The sequence below is a fragment of the Engraulis encrasicolus genome, chromosome 20, assembly GCF_034702125.1.
Source record: "Engraulis encrasicolus isolate BLACKSEA-1 chromosome 20, IST_EnEncr_1.0, whole genome shotgun sequence".
Lineage (NCBI taxonomy): Eukaryota > Metazoa > Chordata > Actinopteri > Clupeiformes > Engraulidae > Engraulis > Engraulis encrasicolus.
In genome coordinates this window covers 7,266,264-7,286,863 of record NC_085876.1, presented here as the reverse complement: position 1 = coordinate 7,286,863, position 20,600 = coordinate 7,266,264, and the positions used below count along the sequence as shown (strand labels likewise).

The window sequence follows — 20,600 nt, the reverse complement described above, 5'->3', positions numbered from 1 at the left end:
TTTTGTGTCCGTCTGCCTCTCAGTAGGGTATATTACATCCTGTGGTCCGGTGCGGAAAATAGGGAACAATATTCTATTACCTCCGAACAATACAGTGCCATTGTTGTGTTCCAGTCCTGTAGTATTATAAATAACAAAAACGTATATATAAAAAAATGGATAAAAAAAAGAGTAGAGGCTTTAAGTGGAAGAAGAAGTCTAAGGCAAGTTGTCTCGTTTCGTTCAGGGGAAAAAATCTTCGAGTACTCCCAGGTTGCCGTTCCTCATTTGGTTTGTCGAGTACTTGGGTATGGGTTTTTCTTGAGAAGTTTCTTTCCTCTGTCTGTCTGCTGGCGTGCTTGGTGGCTTGCGTGCACTTCTCACGGCCTGTCTGTGGGAAAGACAGATGATACAAGAAGTTAGCGCGCACACACATGCACATGCACACACACACACAAGCCCAGCCCACTGAGGGAGTTGCGACTGTTGGCGTCACACACACACACACACACACACACACACACACACACACACACACACACACACACACACACACACACACACACACACACACACACACACACACACACACACACACACACACACACACACACACACACACACACACACACACACACACACACACCTCCTCTGTTTCGTTTTCACAGTTAACTCTTAACAAACCAGAGTGGGCAGATACTCTCTAAATGACTCATCGTGTATCATAAAAAGGCAAATGTGGCAGACTCACACAGATAAAGATAGAAACACGATAACATTGAAAAATGTGTAACTGTAATATACATTGACACTGATGAACAAAGGCTATTGGACAGCAATATGATTGTGTGGGGGAAAACCCTCCACATCACGATGAAAGGGCAAAAACAGGGATTCATTCATTTGAGTTGGAGGAATAAACATTTTATATCCTTTGGTTGTACATTTTATTTCCATTTTAATATCAAGCACCATCCCTGTATGCATGTCCATGGATTCATCCATGAACCCTCTGTCTGTGTCGATCCAGCTACACACACACACACACACACACACACACACACACACACACACACACACACACACACACACACACACACACACACACACACACACACACACACACACACACACACACACACAGTCTGAAGCTCTTCCTCTCCACTTCACACTGTGCTGCTATTGGGGTTGCCATGGTAATGTCTTCCACGAGCAGCAAACAAGGACCCACACAGTGACTCTGGCACTTGTGGGGATGCTTATGAGCGCTGCGCACATGCGCAGATAACACACACACACACACACGCACACACACACACACATTGAGATACACAGAACAGACATACACCTCGTATTTCTACGTGCCGTGCCCACACAGAACATGCCTCCTAGAGGAACATGAACAGAGAACACATCAACTACATCATAGACTACATAAAGTGTCTGTGAAGCAGCAATGTTCAGGGGATGGGTGGCACTTCACCAAAAACCCATAAAACAGAGATGGGGAGATGATGGCACGGAAGGAGAACAAGACAAGAGGGTGAGATATGATGAAAAGAGGAGGGGGAGAGAGGGAGAGAGAGAGAGAGAGAGGGGGAGAGGGAGAAACTGAGAAACACAGAGGGCAAGAGAGGAACAGGCCCTTGGGAGGTAGGCTACTCGACACAGCTCTTCTGTTCAGACTTCTGTTCAAGACATTTAGGACGTTGTGGTAGGGAATCAACTGAGCACAGAGTGATATGAATACGAGACCAGATTAAACTACAGTCGAGCACCGAATACACAAAGTCTGGCCTATAAGTAACAGGACCAGCCAAACTGTGAACAAAGTGTGAGAGCCTACAGTTCAGAATACAAAGTACATGGGGCAGCAAAGGGTTGGTGCTTTTGATACTAAATCAAAAGAACACCAACGAAAAGCTATCAGTTATTATCATTATTATTGCAGTATTATTGCATGCTATTATATGGTTGTGACGTCATCGGTCGAATGCTCCATTCGTTTCAACGGGGCTCCCCAACGTTCGCACGTCTGTTATTTTTCGATAACGGACGGGTTGGTCTATAACAGACCGCTGTCAATGGCAACAAGACTTTTCACTGCTAAAGCGACTTTTCAACAAGACTCTAATCAGCTGCTGTGATAGACAACACCTGGTGTCCTGGCTACCTAGCTGTTGCCTAGCGGTGTTCCACAACGGCACTGTTTTGTTTTGCGCAGCAACAATCTTAACATTAAATAGGCCTAAAGAAATGTCCCCGCCATGTGTGAATCATTTAAGTATATCCATATAATAAGCGGGTTAACTTTCGGCGAGTCGGTCGCTTTGTGGAATAGCAGCACTTCAGAGAGAACTCCGCTCCGCGTCGGGGTCTAAAGATTCTCTCTGTCGTGCTGCTATTCCACGGTAGCGACCTTCTCGCCGAACGTTAACCCTTACCTATTACGTGAATAATGTGCTGTTGTTATCGTCATTTTTAGTTGTTATGTTGTTATTATGTTCGTATCACATGGATGCACAGATTTAGATAGCCTAGGCCTATGTTACAGCTGAGGCACAATATATCTTTTCAATTCAATATTCCGGACTGTTAGTGTGATAATACTGTAAATAGCATGTTTTCCTCATATAGATTTAAAATGTTTGCTTTGCAATATACTGTACAAGACTATACAAGCAATGATGAGAGAAGTTCGAGTGACCTGTCCTAGTAACAGCATAACACACACAATCCATCTAAGAGGCCACTTAGGTAATTCTGTGAACACACACACACACACACACACACACACACACACACACACACACACACACACACACACACACACACACACACACACACACACACACACACACACACACACACACACACACACTGAGGTCTTGAATGCAGGAGGTGATGATAGGGGATTGGTTCAGGAGTGTGTCCTGTCCGCTCGAATAGGTGCTTCAGAACATCAAGGGACCATTCCGTGTTGTGACATCACAACCGTTGCCATGGAGCCCGCACCACTGAAGTATAAATGCCAGCACTGAAGCACAGAAGAAACGACTCAACACACACACACACACACACACACACACACACACACACACACACACACACACACACACACACACACACGAGTCGGCACACACAAACAAACACACACACACACGTGAGCAAGGACAGACACACACACACACACACACACACACACACACACACACACACACACACACACACACACACACACACACACACACACACACACACACACACACACACACACACCCACAGCCTACGCACAACAGAATACACAGACACACATATTATCCGCTGCTCCCTTTGAATGACAAACTAGCAGCCCAGGGAGGACATTACATGCTGCACTCTCCTCTACAGTCCCTCTCTAGCGTCAAAGCATTCAGATGATGACAACTAATTACCACTCTGTGTGTCTGTGTGTGTATGTGTGTGTGTGTGTGTGTGTGTGTGTGTGTGTGTGTGTGTGTGTGTGTGTGTGTGTGTGTGTGTGTGTGTGTGTGTGTGTGTGTGTGAGAGAGAGAGAGGGGCAGGCTACTTTCACTTTGAAGATCAGCATGTCTGCAAACATTCACCCACACACAGACACAGACACACACAGACACACAGACACACAGACACAGACACACACACAGACACAGACACACACAGACACACAGACACACAGACACAGACACACCTGCTGCATCTGACTGGAATATGCCAGCCCTCATACCTCCTGTAGCGTCTCTGTGAAGATGGCCAGTGGGGTGGGGCACTTTGAAGGACGATGTCATGACACTACACCCCTCTTATTCACCCTGCTGGCCTGACTCTGTGTGTGTGTGTGTGTGTGTGTGTGTGTGTGTGTGTGTGTGTGTGTGTGTGTGTGTGTGTGTGTGTGTGTGTGTGTGTGTGTGTGTGTGTGTGTGTGTGTGTGTGTGTGTGTGTGTGTGCGCGCGCCAGGGGAGGGATGAGGTCAAAGGAATCTGATAGCATTTCTCTCTCTCTCTCTCTCTCTCTGTCTGTCTCTGTCTCTCTCTCTCTCTCTCTCTCTCTCTCTCTCTCTCTCTCTCTGTCTGTCTCTGTCTCTCTCTCTCTAATGGATCTGAAGTGGCCACTGAGTACTGAATGATGGCAATGTACTGTACTAGCTAACACACTTAAACTCACAAATACAGAAGCAGTAACATTATATCACAAAATACATAGGATAGGCTGGATTATATACATTTAGATTAGGCAGATTAAAGGCAGATTACAGGCAGATTACACTAGTTACAATAATTGCACTTTACCTCACACTCTGGAATAAAAAAAACAGTGGATGGGTAAATCTAGTCGTTGATTTTCAGAATTAGCCAATTGCGGTCCCTTTTTAAACAGTACTTTGAAGTTGTGTAAACTGACTTGACGCACACTACACACACAGTGAATCTGGGCAATGCAGGCACAGGCAGGAGCAGAGAGCGCTTCTTTCTTTTCTCACCGCCTATACTGTAGCCTACAGTTCACCACCTCAAAGAGCTCCTCTCAGGTTATGTCGACCGCAGGGCTACAGCAGGCTACGCCAGGTGCAGACCTGAAGCCAGAAAGCAGAAGCCTTCACGTCACAGAGCGGAACCTGTGCTGAGAAGGAGACGAATCTAGTCTAGCGGTAGCTTTTTACCAGAATCATGTATCCTATATGCGCCGCTTTGTTACTTTCATGTCTGCTGTCTGTACCACTGGGTTCCATTGTTTAAGAGTGGAAGTTACGTAGCTGTTGTTAGATAGACGACCTGGCATCTACAAATGGAACAAGATGTGAAATCATTGTCCCGTCTAGCCAGTCGGAGGAAGTTTAAATTTTTTTTAAAAATAAAACAAAAAACCTGCTATCCACATCTATAGACACGTAGAAATGTTTAGGTAAGCCCACATATCTACGTACAGCCAGCCTCATGACATTATTGCAGTAATAAAACCACACACAGCCCAGCCCTCCACTATGATGCATATAGGCAACTCTTTCCTCTGTGAAATCCACTATTTGCCGATGGACACTTTCTGTGTCAGAGGCAGCAGACGAAAAATATTACACTCTTATCAACATAAAACCCCAGCTTTTCATCACAGCTGATAAGGCAGTCAGTCACTCCAATATGAACTTGTATTTGGAGGAAGATTTTCAGCAGAGTACAGTGCAGAATTTGTGGGATCCACTATGAAACACAATGTCATTCCGATTAAATACAGTGGAAATCACACTACATACAATAAGCTTACTATTCTGGGGTGAATTTCTCAAAACCAAAGTTGCTAACTACAGTAGCTACTTTGTTCTTTTCAATGCATTTTCCCATTGGCAACTACCGAAGTTGCTAACAGGCTAACAACTTCTCTTTTGAGAAGCTCACCCCACTGTACTAGGGGAAAAGCCTCTGCTATCTACTACTGTCAGACTGTAATGGCAGACTGCGTAAAGGGATGCAACAAGTCTAATAATTAGGCTAAAACGCTATTTCAAGTCAATTTCAAGTCATTTCAGTAAATGTCCACGTTTTTACGACACATTTCTGAGAGACAATAAAGCAGTTTTTTTACATATTTGTGGCAGTCTTTTGATACAGCGTTTCGTACCCTTGGTTTGCCAATATTGCAGAGTGAGTGTTTATATTGTGGTACAATGTAAACTCAACCCTCAGTACAAAAGCCTGTTATGAAACGATAGAAATGTGTGTGTGTGTGTGTGTGTGTGTGTGTGTGTGTGTGTGTGTGTGTGTGTGTGTGTGTGTGTGTGTGTGTGTGTGTGTGTGTGTGTGTGTGTGTGTGTGTATGCGTTCGTTCCTCTAATAGAGGAGGAGGAGGGGGTCTCGGCTAGATCAGGAGGCTGCTGGGCCAGATGGACTGAGACAGATTGAACTCCCTCTGGTCCTCAGCCGGTCTCCCAGTCACTCTCTCTCTCTCTCTCATACACACACACGTGAACACATGCACATAGAACACGCGCATGCACACAGGCACGTACACACAACACAAATACACACTTGTGTGTGTGTACACAAGATTAATACAGACTGAATAACATTGTCGAAAGTAGGCCAACTTCAAGAATTGTGTCACAGTTTTCGATTCTTGTCAATTAGTCATTTTTCATCGTGCAGAAGCCTGGCTTTACCATGGCCTACATCTACCACAACTTCCTGATATTTACACAAAGATGAGATGACCTTTAGGGATTTGATGAGGAAGACGTGGATTGGGCCACATAGATATTTTCTGCAAGGTTCAAACTGCGTTTTTGATGCTGATGACATTTAATTTACAGGAGGATATGTTATCTCCATCTCCACCAACACACCCTTCAATTCATCCTGTAAGCATGTAGCAACTCTCTCTCACACACACACACACACACACACACGTCCAGTAGCAACTCACACTCTTTCTTTCTCTCTCTCTCACTCTCACTGTACCGTAGTGTGAATAGTGCGGCACACTTAAATGTAAGGTGGCCAGGTGGCCCCACTTAAGAGCGGTTATGCAATCCCTTTGGTACAGCACCTCTGCTGCTAAGAAAGTGAATGAGTGTGTGTGTGTGTAGATGTAGGTACTGCAGGAGAGGGCTTAGCCTACTGCTATAAATGTCCCAGACACAGGTACACTGGAGACAAGCTCAAGTCCAGCAGTGCAGCGCGGGCACACACACACACACGAACTGATATCGACAGGCTAAAAGGGCTTCCATGTAATGCACTCATATCTAATTTACTCCTTCCACATGACTCAAGTCGAAACTGCTAAAAGTGAAAATCTGTGCATTTCAGACGAAAGGAGGAAACAATGTCTGGACTCTACTACTCAGAAATGAAGTCAGAGAGAGAGAACACCTGCAGTCGTCATTCAGGAATTATCTTCAGCAAAACCCCTGATATTTTCTTAAATAAAACTAACTTTCAGTTCCTCATGGTATTAAATTGGAAATTTAAAACCATCACTTATACATTTTCACATTTTGAGGGGGGAAAATGCAGAGGAACCGAAACAATAGCCAGTGGTGATGGGAAATTCCTTATTAGGTAGTCCTTCCTTTCACAGTATCTGAGGAACTAATGTGTGAATGAAAACGCCCGTGTGCAAGTGTGTGTGTATGAGTAAGAGAGAGAGAGATTGAGAATGTGTGTGTCCATCCTCCTGTCCCTGCCCAGCAGAGAGGTACTGATGGCTTAATCTGGCCTTACTTACCCTGCCACACCCTGCCGGAGTAGAGTTGCCCAGCCGGGACTCGAACCCGGACCTTCTGATGTAGTAAACTAGGGTTCTGACCGCTACACCAAAGAGCCAGGCTCGTTGGCATGATAGTCAGAACACACCCACAACCCTAGTGATGGTCACTCCAGAATAGTGTCAGCGTCCCCAGTGTCATCCCAGCTCCCAGTCCAGTCCAGCGCAAACACACGTAGGCCTACTCCTCTTCCAGCTTTTTTCTCTCACCACTTATAAAATGTGGCGCACGAGATAAGTTCTGCCGGAACACTGATGATGAAAATTACGAGGTCTACATATTGCCCATCCCTGCTGTAGGCTACTTTAGCCAGGTTTATCACTTACCCTCCTTCTTGGAATAGTACCCTGGTCTGCATATTGTTATGCAGCAAGGAGAGTGTATCTGCACCAGGACAGCCATTCTGCAGAGCCACCTGGCCCCGAGGAGACTACAAGTTCAGAATGTTGGGTTCTTTCAACAGAGCCAAAAGAACACATTTCAGGAGTGTACTTCTGATCTACTCCCCCCAAATGAAATAGGAAAGGCTATATGAGCCAGACAAAGTTCTAAACAGTGGGCCTATGTACACACCTTATCTGATATTACCTGGCCTGCCAGCAACATAAATCACAAGCACTGGAAGTGGAACTGATAAATGCGCTCTGTGAAGTGTGGAGAATGCAGAAGAACAAAATAGTCAGGTGGGATAGGAAAAGAGTAGGCCTACAAAAATGTTCTCTATCCTCTTCTCTCACTGTCTTTTGCACACGCACACGAACACGCACACACACACACACACGGTAAGGTAGCGAATGTGCTGGTCATTGCTATAATTAGAGCGGTGTTGGGGATGGGGGTGCTGAGTGCTGGCCTCATCAATGTTTAACACCGCAGCCAGCAGGGATGAGAGAGAGTGAAGGGGAGTGTGTGCATCTCCTCCACGCCACCGCTTTAACCTTACCATAGCAGGTTGCAGATAAAAGGGGAGGAAAAAACCCTGAGAGACACAGAATTACACTTGAGCGGAGGCCAAACAAAACCACAAGAGAACTGCGTGGTCTGCCTGACCAGTTAACTGCAGAGAGAAGCTATGGGCTCAGCTGGTCTTGCCAACAGAGTTGAGGAGCATGGGGATGCTGCTCGGAATGCACATGACAGCGCTACAACAGAGGAAGAGGCAGTTGACCTAAACCACACACCACATTATAATCTAATCTCAGAGTGATGATCCCTTTGCTGTATGGTATAATAATATCTTGGCCTCAATACAACATCCCGGAGACAATTAGGGTGGTGGCAGCAGGTTAAGGAAAGAATTAAAGAGGACTAAAAAATAAAATAAAAGTGTGCGCCCGCATGAACCCTGTTCAATAGGCTATGCCACCCGCCGACTGATGGGCTACACAGAAGCGGAGTAGCCAAATGATAGTTCGGACACACTCCATGTAATGTAGCAAGTTCTTCGACCATAAGAACGTTTTAAACCAAAATGGATAGCCAAATGGTCTAAGGCAGGGGACAGTTGCGCTTAGAGCGCAGTATGCTGTATTCGCCGTGGTAGCTGGCACGATGTGTTCGATGTTCCAACCCAAAGTATCACGGGGATGTGAGCGTGAGTCTGCTGCCTGCTACGCGGTTCCTATCCAGTGGATAGTATCCACACATGTACAAGTGTCAAATGGCACCAAAGCATTAAGCTAAGTAGATAAGGTGTAGCGTCGTGCCCTGTCAATTTCTGGGACTTACCTGACAGGTTGAGCTGGAGCCAGCTGAAACCAGCGGTATTAAATCTTCAAGCGCCGCTGTGCGCAATGACGCCTCAGGGCGTTTTTTTTCTCCTTCTCTTTCGTGTTGCCAACGTTTCCACCAAACCTGATTCTATACCTAGACTGAGCGATGGGCCAGCGATTTACAGACAATACCGACTCGCCCACCGGCCCGGATCCTTCTACCAGTACCAACGCTCAGATTATGACCACAACTCGCTTGCTTTGCTTTTCCACCCACGTCATAGAGGAAAGCCCCGTTCAGTGACGTAACCCGCATTCTGCTCGGAAACCCCACCCCGTGACGTTTCCTCCGAGAAGCAAAATCCGGAACACAGACGAGCAGAAGGCAGGATTGAAAAGTGAAACGAATCAAACATCTACATTCTATCGGTTTCATTACTAGTACAATTACTAATTCACCCGATACACAGTCCTTTCACTTCTGGGATGTCAATGCTTCCCAGCTGAGTTATGGACCATTCCTTCAAATGATCCTGCTTCCAAGAAACCGAAACATTGCTGTAACTTTGTAACTAGTGACATCATAAAGACTCCTCAAATAATAGGATTGTAGTAGTATGCATTCATAGTGTAGTAGTAGTATGCATTCATATTGTAGTAGTAGTGGAGCATAGCACTGCACCCTCATGACTACAATATCACCCTTTGCGCCACAATAACTAAGCGCCTATAGCACATGATTAACATGGGGCCAATGATGCATAAGAAGTAAAAACACTCAAAGTCGATAATAACTGTACAAAAGATCCTCAATGGTTTATTAAAGACATAATCCCTGGTTTTGTGTGAATGTAGTTTTTTTTCTAGGCAGAAGAGCACTTGGTTACGCAACCTAGAAAAAGAGTCCAGCATGATTTCTCTATTGTTACAGGTGAGTTATCCATCCCCAGGCCAGCACAGGAGGGAACAGAGGGGCTTCAAACGGCTGAAAAGAAGGAGAACAAGAGATCTTCAGACAGTTAAAAGAAAAACAACACGCACAGCACATATTCAGAGGCAAATCGTGTATTTATCTTATCTTTTAAAAACAGCAGCCTGAACAGCATTTTGGCAAATCTAGCACTTACATTCATCCCTGTACCAATAATTACTATTTGAATTAACATTACCAGTAAACTCTCTAAATAAAAAAAAAAGCAAAGAGAGCACTTTCCATTACTCCAACACTCAGGAACACTGAGTAAAACAAAACAAAAAAAGGCCTTTATCCTGGAACGTTTCATGAAAACTATTTGGCCGTCATATCTGACCCTCAATACTGAAGAAACAATAACATTTCATGGAAATGCACTTGCTGATAACTATGTGAACAAACTAACCTTCAACTCTGGCATATTAGTTTCAAGTCTATCCTTGGGTCAAACAGACCACACATTGGATCACAATATCAGTGAAGAACTGAAACATCAATAGTGCAACATCTGCAGTGCAATATCTATAGTGCATAGCTTAGACGAACATCAAGTGCAGTCAAGTCAGTGAGTTAGTGCAACATCTATGTGCATCGATTAACAGAACATATTCTCTAGTGCAGCCAGACACACTGAAAAACAGAAGCCCAATCACCTCAGGTGAGGACCAGAAGGGTGCACAAACTAAGGGAGGAACGGGGGTTTACCAGGTTGGGGACATTTAGAGGACACCCAGAGGAAACGGAAGGACAAGGAAATAGGGACACAGAATAGAAGCTTCTAATACAAGAGGACAGACACACAGACAAGGACAAGAGTGAGGCCCACAACCAATGACTGTATACAGTATCAGAATGGAAATCAAAAATTCCATTGTTGTCGTTTCAATGGATGTGAAGCCTTTTCAACTACAGATTAGTCATCTGAACACCAGATTATCCTTGTTCAAACTGCAAATAAGAAACGCCTACTCGATGTCAGGACGCGTCATGACATCACGTGGGCATTTCCGATGGCCAATTCCAACCAGAATATTCTGTGTTCAGATCACAAACAGTTGCCAATTCTTCAAATCCTTCGAACCAAACTGTGCCCAGTCATTGCTTACAACCTCATTGATCAGAAAACCCCACACATAGCCATGCAGTCAAGCAACACAGACAAAGACGGCGGGGCGGGGCGGGGCGGCGTGAGGTTAGTTTAGGCCTCATATGAAGAAAACGCGGTCTTTACAGGAGGCGGCTGAGAAGGCAGCGAGGATGGAGGCGAAGACCACGTCGGGGGACTGCGCGGCGTCGATGGAGCGGTGCAGGCCCTGCGCACTGTAGTACTGCACCAGCGGAGACGTCTGCCGGTGGTACGACTCCAGCCGCGAGAGCAGAGTCTTCTCGTTGTCGTCGCTGCGGCGCATCAGGGGCTCGCCTGTTATCTGGAGACGAATGAGCAGGGGAGGGGCAGGAGAGAAGGGCGCGGGGGGGTCAAAGGTTAATGAAATCTTCCCGTTATTTTCTGCATCACTTGTGTGTTATTGTAAATGACAATCACAAAAACATTTATCCAAATTCAAATAAGTTAGGGTATCATTTGTGTTTTCCAAATACATGAAGTATCACAGTACAGAGTGTAGCACTGCACACTTTGTTGCCATCTATGTCCTTCTAGATCAGGGGTCGGCAACCTATGGCACGCGTGCCACTGCTGGCACGCGAAGGCATATTCACTGGCACGCGCCAGGCTGGGCCAGCATCAGAAAAAAAATCTCAGACTGACAGCACGATACTCCAATCGAATTTGCTCCCCAACACTCTGCACTCAGCTCCCGCCCACTTTCCCACGGGCCATAGGCGTATTATAAAGTTACCATTCTACAACCTTATCAAAACAAAGAGCGTGGATCTAACTTGATCAAAACTAGTAGCCTAGCCTACCTGAGGTAGATGACGGAGCCTCCGGCTAAAAAATCCAAAGATAGGGCATTCCAGCCCTCCTGGACGGAGGAATATGGTTTCGTGTCTGTCAAAGATCGCGCTGTGTGCACACTTTGCTGTGAAAATGTTGTGTGTCGAACTTCCAGCGTTAAGAGGCATATCGAGAAAAAAACACGAGCAACTGTTTAAAGAAGACCCAGCCGAAAGAGCCGAAGTCATTAAACGTGCCGTGGCCAGATATGGCAAACAATCCAGCTCTCTCAAAGTTTTTGTGAACACCCAAGGCAGTGTCACAGAAGCCAGTTATAATCTGGCTAGTTGCATCGCTAAGCATGGGAAGCCGTTTACTGATGGGGAGTATATAAAGGAGGCCTTTCTCAGCTGCGCAGATACTCTTTTTGGCGACTTGCCCAACAAAGACACCATCAAAACACGGATAAAGGACATGCCCTCGTCGGCTCGTACTGTTCAGCGGCGCATCGATGACATGGCAGGTGATGTGAGAGCCAAACAAACGAAGGGACTGACAGATGCTAATGTTTTTAGCCTAGCCCTAGATGAGAGCGTTGACGTGAATGACATCCCTCGATTGGCGGTCATGGCAAGATATTGTGACATTGACTCTACAACCGTAAAGAGAGGAGCTCTGCTGTTTACAGCCCATGCCAGACACAACCAGGGCGAGGACGTAGCCTACGGCGATTACGAAGCATTTCGAGGATAGGGGAATTGATATGAGGAAGGTGTTTGCTGTAACTACAGATGGTGCCCCTTCAATGGTTGGCAAGCAGAAGGGAGCCGTCAAACTAATTGAAGAAAAGGTTTGGCCACCCCGTCATGAATTCCACTGCATAATTCACCAGGAAAACCTGTGTGCTAAAATGTCTAATTCGGATTTCAATGATGTCATGGCTACGGTGGCAAAGGTGATCAACTTCATAGTCAAACGGTCCGCACTAACACACAGGCAGTTTCGATCCTTACTGGAGGAAATGGACAGTGCATACACAGATCTCCCTCTCCACTCGGCAGTGAGATGGCTGAGCTGCGGAAAAGTTTCTCGAGCGCTTTGTTAGCTGCATCGATGCCATCAAGGTGTTTCTGGCAGAGAAAAGGACAACATTATCCGCACCTGGAGACGACGAGAAGTGGATTGTGAAAACTTATGTTCCTTGCGGACATCACCGGACATCTTAACGAGCTAAATCTCAGACTGCAAGGCGCAGGACAAACCGTTCTGGACATGTTTGAAACGTGGAATGCTTTTGTCGCCAAGCTTTGGCAGTATTCTCAGGTGACATTGCGTCCTCCACTTTCCGCTACTTCCGACACTTGAGGGAGTGGTCCTCGCAACGCAACATCAGCAACGCTGAAATAGCCGACTACATGCGTGAGCTGGAGGCGGAGTTCACGACCCGCTTTGTGGATTTCAGACGGTACGGCCCGATGTTCTCTTTCTTGATCAACCCAGAATCAGCTTTGATGGACACGACCTGGACGCAGCTCTGATCGACTGGATGGATGTACAGGACGCGGCGAAGATGCAGCTGATAGAGCTGAAGAGCTCGTCACTGTGGGTGACAAAGTTTGCGGAGCTCCGAAAGCAATTGGAATCCATCCTGTACAACAGCACGGAGCCTGCATCCTGCAATGCTGGGCGTCTGCTCCAGATAAGTTCCGCTGTCTAAAGAACATTGCATTGGCCCTCCTCTCAGTGTTCGGCTCAACTTACTTGTGTGAACAGGTGTTTTCGCACATGAAAAGTGTGCTCAGCCCTACCCGCAGCCGTTTGACCACTGACAATTCCGAGTCATGTTTACAATTGAAAGTGACAAACTATGAACCCCAGATAAGAAAGCTCAGCCAAGAAAAGCAAGGACAGGGCTCACACTGACAGGTAGGCAAGATTAATTGTGGCACATAGCCTCAGCTCACACTGTTAAGTTGCTGTTTGTTCATATAAAATGCTGTGGCTGTTTGTTAGGGTATGCATGCCCAGGCCTACAATAATAATAACACTATTAAAAATTGTAGTGCAATGTTAGAAATTAATAATAAAAGAATGAATGAAAATAGTTATAGGCCTAATAGTTTTCTTTGTAAGGCACATTTCCTATGCAAAATAAAATTCAAAATTAGAACATATTCCTGTAGTTTGCGTTTTTTTTTTTTACCATTATTGTTGATAGTGGCACACTCATTGATTAGAGATGTTGAAGTTGGCACTCCATGTCTCAAAGGTTGCCTACCCCTGTTCTAGATAGACAGTTAATGTGAACAGTACACAGGGCGAAAAGCTTGCACAGCTTTGTTTGGGATACTCGTTTGAACAGCAACAGAAATGACGGCATCCCAGATATCGCTTAAGCTGGGCTTACACTGTGCGACTTTTGCCCCGATTTTGCCCCGATTTGGCACTCGCACGACTTTTGGGGAGTCGGGCCGATTTCTTGCTCAATCGCAGGTCAATCATGAGTCTCGCATTGTGCAGTGTACATGGGGTAACGACAAGCGATTTCTCCTCACGATCCTGCAATCGCAGAGTCGCAAGAAAATCAAAACGGTTTGAAATTCTGGTCGTGGCTTGTGAGTATATCACACAGTTAAAGCAGTGCTACGACCCGATTTGACACTTCCCATGCACAAATTAATAGGGCCGTGCGATTCGCTGTTGAGCGCGACCTCATCTCCACCTCAGGGGCGCATGTTCCCTCCTCTGGAGACCGGGGAAACATGCCGGTCGTGTCATACGGTGGAAGCATTTCGCTCGCATTCGACTGTCGGCTCGTGTAGTGTGAGGACGTGAGTCGTGAGCTGTGGACTTTTAAACAGTGAAATTCCATCGTGCAGTGTGAGCAGAAGCTTAAGACCCACGAGTGAAAATATCGCACAGTGTATGCCCAGCTTTAGGCAGGCGGAGAAAGACGTGACCCCACTTCATCTAGCAGGTGCGTCTTGTGACTGCTGCTGATAAACCCTTCCTGCCCAGCTAAGCAGTTTTTGTTTGCAGGTGTTTAGCGTCACAATCTCACCTGACTCCTACGTTTACCCCAAAACAAAAAATTGTCAATTCACATAGCCGGCGTTAACTCACAGCATGTAGTTTATTTGCACCCCAACAAGGGTGGATATCTAATCTCTCTGGGCAGCCTTGAAGTAAGCAGTCAGTTTTGTTTTAGGGAGTTGTTCCAAACTGTGTTCGCTGTCAAAATCAGGCAGCAAGGTCAAACACATTCTCCAGATGAAAGGACACGCCTACATATGCATTATAATGGATTCTGATAAGTTAAAGGGACAATTGGTCAATTTCAACATGCAGTTGTAATGCTAACACTACCCTGGACTTGTCAGTGCCTGAGACTTTTTTTTCTCCTTCTTCAGCCGTTTCCGAGATCCTGGTCATTGTAATGGGGGCAGCTCTTTGTTTACATTTCAAAAAAACATTTTTATTTATTCCCAAAAACATCCAAAAGGTTATAAAACATCAGCAGACAACTAGCAAACAGCAGTACCTTTTGGGAAAATATTTGGAGTTGGCCTATGTTTCATTTTTTAAAAATGTAAACAAACGCTGCCCCCATTAGAATTGCTCATATCTCGGAAAGGGCTGAGCCGAAAAATGTGGCATCACCAGGTACTGACAAGTCAAGGGTAGCGTGAGCAATACAACTGCATGTTGAAATTGACCAAACTGTCCCTTAATAAAACAGGAGACGATAATTAAAATTGTTCTACGGGACCAAATGCCTTCGTAATAATATGCTGAAAAATCAATATTGCGGAGATGGCACGCACGTGACGACAAGACTGTCACAACGGTGTGTAATTTACCCCTCCTACTTTCTGTTGAGTTAATGAGATATTTTAATCCAGACCGAATCTGCCATTTTATTATCGACATTCAGAGATAAAATCACATTTCCCCATGTCCATACATAAAACTAGTCCCGTCCGAATAGAGCGAATGAAAGCTTATTGGTGGTTTCAATATTTCCCTAACCCTACAAAGTGGGACACAAACACCACGAAAGTGCATGACTAGTATAAGGAAAGTGATTTCATGAAGTAGGATGGATTAAATGTGGGATCAAAGTCATAGAAGTGTCATTCCACACAACATGTGCATATGACATTGCATGAAGTCTCCCATTCCCAGAAAATTGTCCTCTTGCAAGATGATGACAGTTTAAAAAGAACGGACTTAATGTAAAGGTGAGGAGGTGGACTGTCCGAGTGCAAACGTTAACATAGTAAGATGGTGAAGTGTGATCATTTCACTTTGCCCCTGATATGATCACCTAGGAGTCTCCAGTCTACAGAAGCAACTCTAATGAGTTGTGATGAAGGAATTTAGGATGTCTGTGGCAAAAGCCAGAATTACATTTCTTTCTATTACAATACATTATAAGACACGACAGTGAAGAATAGAAAAACATTCATTACATTCTGTTGTTGTAAATATGTCCTGTTGCCAACCCCAAACCAAAGAATGTTATGCACTTTTGTAGGTGCTGCGTAAAACATGGACACACAAACTCACATCATCCTTCATTGGCTCTTTGGGAGGGTTGAACTCCTCGTGGTAGGAGCGGCCACTGGGCTGATGGATCAGCCTGGAAGAGAGCGCGAGGGGAGCAAGCAGAGAGATGGCACATCAATACTCAATGCTGGCATTTCATGACCTGTACAGCATACACTAACAGACCAATCAATTTACACTTTGGGCAGTTTGCCGACTGTCCTAGTGCAGAAATATGGATCACACAGAACACCCTGCACATGTACTCATGAGCCTGGTACACACTGTCACCACACTCCATGCATGACCTTACAGAATAGCAGAAGCCCATTACCTGCCACACACGCGACGGACCAGCAGAGAGTCATCCACAGAGAACTCGATGACTGAATCCAGCTTCTCAGTGCGCTTCTCCAGTAGCCCGTCCAACTGAAGTGTGCATGTGTCGAGGGAACCACCGTGTGGGAAGGACGAGAAATAGAGAAATGAGATGAGAAAGATGAGAAACGAGATATTTTGAACCACCTTCCAATGACAATGTTTTACACATACACCTAAATTACCTCAGTTGGAAAAAAAAATGGGACTTGATCTTAAGTTTTTTGATGCTGTAGCCAAGTTCAAAGTGAACCATGTTAAAAGGCAACAATGCTCCTCTTTTGATGAACTATAGAAATGGTAGCTATGGAATGGGTGGATGCCTCTTTAGCCATAATTTCATGGCTTTTGCGCATGAACGAATGAATCAGGCTTGAGTTTCATCATACCATAACAAATGAAAAAAATCAAAGATTCATTGTGTGGGACTCACTTCAAATAACAAGAATCTATAGCAAAAAAACAAGAGGAAAAAAACTTCAAACTAAACTTGAACACAAAACTAAACTGAACTCGAAAAGAGCATTAAAGAATCCTTAATCAGGCAGCAGGAAAATGCACAACATCCCACAACGCACCATTTCAGCCTGCTTGACGGTGCGAGGAAAGCCGTCCAGTAGAAAGCCGTTCTTGCAGGGGGGCGTGTCCAGGTTCTTCTCAATCAGCTCGACCACCATCTCATCGCTCACCTGCAGAAGGGACGCGAAGAACATGGGGAAATTAAAATATCAGAAAAACAAAAAGACCACCATTGCGGGAAAAAACAAAAGTATGTATTGTACAATTCACAGTATTTCATACCCTAAACATTATGCTAAATATCAGATGAATTGTTCTCAATAAAATTCATGATCATTGTTTTACTGTATATAACATGACACCAATCTATCCAGCGATTTTATCCAAATCAGTACTTATTCAGGCACGGGGCATTGGTTAAAGTCCCTGGAGGAAATGTGGGGTTAAGTACCTTGAGTAAGGGCTCTTCAGCCATTATGTCTAGGGTGCAACTCGAACCTGCCACCCTGCGACTTGTTAGCCTGTTAGCAACTTCGGTAGTTGTCAATGGGAAAATGCATTGAAAACAACAAAGTAGCTAATGTAGTAAGCAACTTTGGTTTCGAGAAATTCACCCCTGTATTGTTACAGATAAGCCATTTTTACACGAATATCACTGCAGAACAGGTCGGAGACAAAAGCATTCAGACACAAAGGACAGAAAGTGAAAGGTAAGACGGGGTGAATAAGGAGGACGTTGGTCTGTTGTGGTGATGATAGGACGGGAAAAGTCTAAAGGGCATCAGGTTAATAACACTTACACATACACACCCTCCCTGCAGTTTGACCAAAGAGCCCGACAACACTTCAGTACGCTAATGACCGCATTTAGGGGCGGCATTGTGGTTTTCTTGCCCTTGTGACAAGACAGCTGTGAATTGCTTGTTGATATTACGACACAAAGACCTTCCTCCCCCATATCTGTTCTCAAAAGCTACTGGTTTGTGCCACGTGGGTGAAAGGTCAAATAGCGATGAAATACTTCACCGTTTCACCCTAGAGCCATTTTCTATGTGGACATGCCTGAATATCACTCCGTCCTCCTCATTTAGCACCCGCCGACATGTTGAATAGCCCGTTCAGGATTTGAAATGTCTGTAGAATTGAGTCAATAACATGATCAGGTTACCAAACCAACTGGAAAAATGTGTGCAGTCATGGGTAAACGGTCAAGCCGTCAGACTTGTAGCCCAAAGGTCACCTGTCCAACTCCCGAAAGGGGGGGACGTAATAACCCAGTGCTCTCTCCCATCCTCCTTCATGACTGAGGTACCCCGAGTATGGTACCATCCAGCTGCACTGCTCCCTTGGGGCGCCATTGGGCGCTGTCCCCTTGCACGGGTGAGGCATGTGTCACAATGACAATAGGAGTTGCAGTTTCGCTGGTGGGCTTTAAAACTCCCCAGTGGAGTCATCTTCTATCTTCATTTCCTTGTACAGTTTAACCAATTTGATGCGTTACCGCTCTCTCAACTCTAACTTGTATGGGTTGCTTCATGACACAGGCATTGGCCCCGTCCCCATCCATCCCCAAGCCCAGTCTGCTGTTTATACGTACCAGTTTCCCTGAGTCCATGGTCTGCTTGAGCCTCTGGCCGAGCTCTGAGCCGGATGCCACCATGGCACGCAGCATGTCCCCCGTAGCCAAGTGGCACACGCAGTACTTCTCTGCCAACCGCGGGGCCTGGTAGGTGGTGAGAGAGGCATGAAGACATGATTAACAACCACTTGTATCTATAGCCTACAGCAGTGGCTCCCAGTCAGGGGTATGTGTCACATATGAGCAGGGGTCATTGGACAGAATGGGCAAACTTCAGGGGGTAACTTACATGGGGGAAAAATTACTGATGTACGGTGCAGTCACATGGGGATAGAGGAAGAGATACAGGGAATGGCAGAGGAGGGGTTACTCAAGGCATAATAAAAAGGCAAGACAAATATATTGGTAAACACTAGCCTACAGCACATTCATGGCGCACACTGTTTCAATTACTGTTGCTGCTGCAAATTCACTCAGGCTCTGTTTAGTTCCAGAGAAACCCTATTCTACTGCGAGAAACAATGGGGTCGCTTACCCAAAAAATCTTTTAGACTGCTTTAGCCTACATGAAAATGTGTTAAAATCTGTGTTGGAAGGTGATCTCAACATAGTTAAGGCTGTCAAGTCTATTAAGTCCTGGCAAGCATACAAGACTTAGGACTCGTAAGCTTCTTACTCTTGTAAATGTGAGCTGGAAGTTATTATGGGTGCATTACTACACACATGATCATTTCTTGAGTTGTGTTTCTTGGGATGTGTGTTGCATTTGCCTGTCAATTCGGGTGACATGGCAGGCTAATGCCTTGCTAGCCGCAAGGTCATCCATGAATTGCTTATCTCACTTCACAGCTGGTGAATATTGACGTCTGGATTGGACTTCACAGCAGCGAGGTTGTGTAAACTAGATAACTTTACAACATTCTTAAAACAATAACATCAGTGCAAACCCAATAAAACCTATTCTAACTATTCGTTGTTACAAAGGACAATATGATGTATACCAGTGTAAAGCAGTCTTGTCTAATTAGCTAGAGTAAATTGAATGGAGCTACAATGAGTTAAGCTAATACACAAGGCTACCAGCCATGTCCCTAAGCCATGCGGCCGCAATTCTGGACTGCATCTCACAGGGCTCACCTGCGTGCCTTTTCCTGCGCCAGGGGGTCCGAGCAGAATAGCCCGGATACCCTTCCGTACGTCCGACACAGCCTCGTTGAGCTGAGTAGAGGGGGCCATGATCACAATTCAAATACTGCGGACTAATAAACTTCGGCGTACAAGCGTGCGCCCCGAGTCTGCCAACTCAGTGGAGAAAGAAAGAAACTCCGCCTCCGTCTTCCTCACTTCAGACCTAAGGCCCGCCTACGGAGGTACAAGTCACCGGGTCATTGGTCAGAGCGTGGATCATACGGAAAAAGCGTAGCGCTGATTCGCTCATATTCTGTGATATAATATCCGGGTAGGGGCAGATTTTGCAGGAACGTCTTCCCCTGTCATTTGAGGATGTGCAGCAAATGTTAATTGGTTGCATTATGAATCATGATATAATGAAGATATGAGTCGGCCCTTAATTGTGTATGAGTGTTTTCTTTATTTTTTAGTTTTCTTAATTTTCTTTCAGGACTGTGGAGGTTCCACTTTTGAGAGGTTCACGTCACACATCAGTGCACGACACTTGTTGATTGAAAGCTCAAGAGTAGGCCTAGGCGTATGTGCAGTGCAGTGAGAACATGCGGACG

The 20,600-nt window shown here is 45.4% G+C and overlaps 2 protein-coding genes across 3 annotated transcripts in view; both read right to left on the bottom strand.

The window, feature by feature from the left end:
* The window catches only part of rnf19b (ring finger protein 19B), a 32,509-nt gene extending 22,851 nt beyond the window's left edge, over positions 1 to 9,658 (bottom strand). The window contains exons 1-2 of the mRNA XM_063185289.1: positions 8,984 to 9,658; positions 1 to 370 (exon numbers count right to left, since the gene is read on the bottom strand). The exon at positions 1 to 370 is cut by the window's left edge and continues 1,227 nt beyond it. The gene's annotated coding sequence lies outside the window, so the exon portion shown is untranslated. The remainder of the gene's footprint in view (positions 371 to 8,983) is intronic.
* Positions 9,659 to 9,758: 100 nt separating this feature from the next.
* Positions 9,759 to 20,192, bottom strand: ak2 (adenylate kinase 2). 2 transcript variants are annotated; one of them, XM_063185292.1, is made up of 7 exons: positions 19,999 to 20,188; positions 18,880 to 19,005; positions 17,342 to 17,452; positions 16,720 to 16,814; positions 16,407 to 16,479; positions 11,172 to 11,367; positions 9,759 to 9,952 (listed from the first exon to the last, which is right to left on the bottom strand). In XM_063185292.1, exons 1-7 carry the CDS (start codon positions 20,095 to 20,097, stop codon positions 9,945 to 9,947), a joined length of 708 nt encoding a protein of 235 aa, XP_063041362.1. In that variant the 5' UTR covers positions 20,098 to 20,188; the 3' UTR covers positions 9,759 to 9,944. The 2 variants fall into 2 exon arrangements, with proteins under 2 accessions (XP_063041362.1, XP_063041361.1); XM_063185291.1 differs by lacking the exon at positions 9,759 to 9,952 and having other exon boundaries at positions 10,017 to 11,367; positions 19,999 to 20,192.
* Between the last annotated feature and the right edge of the window lie 408 nt (positions 20,193 to 20,600).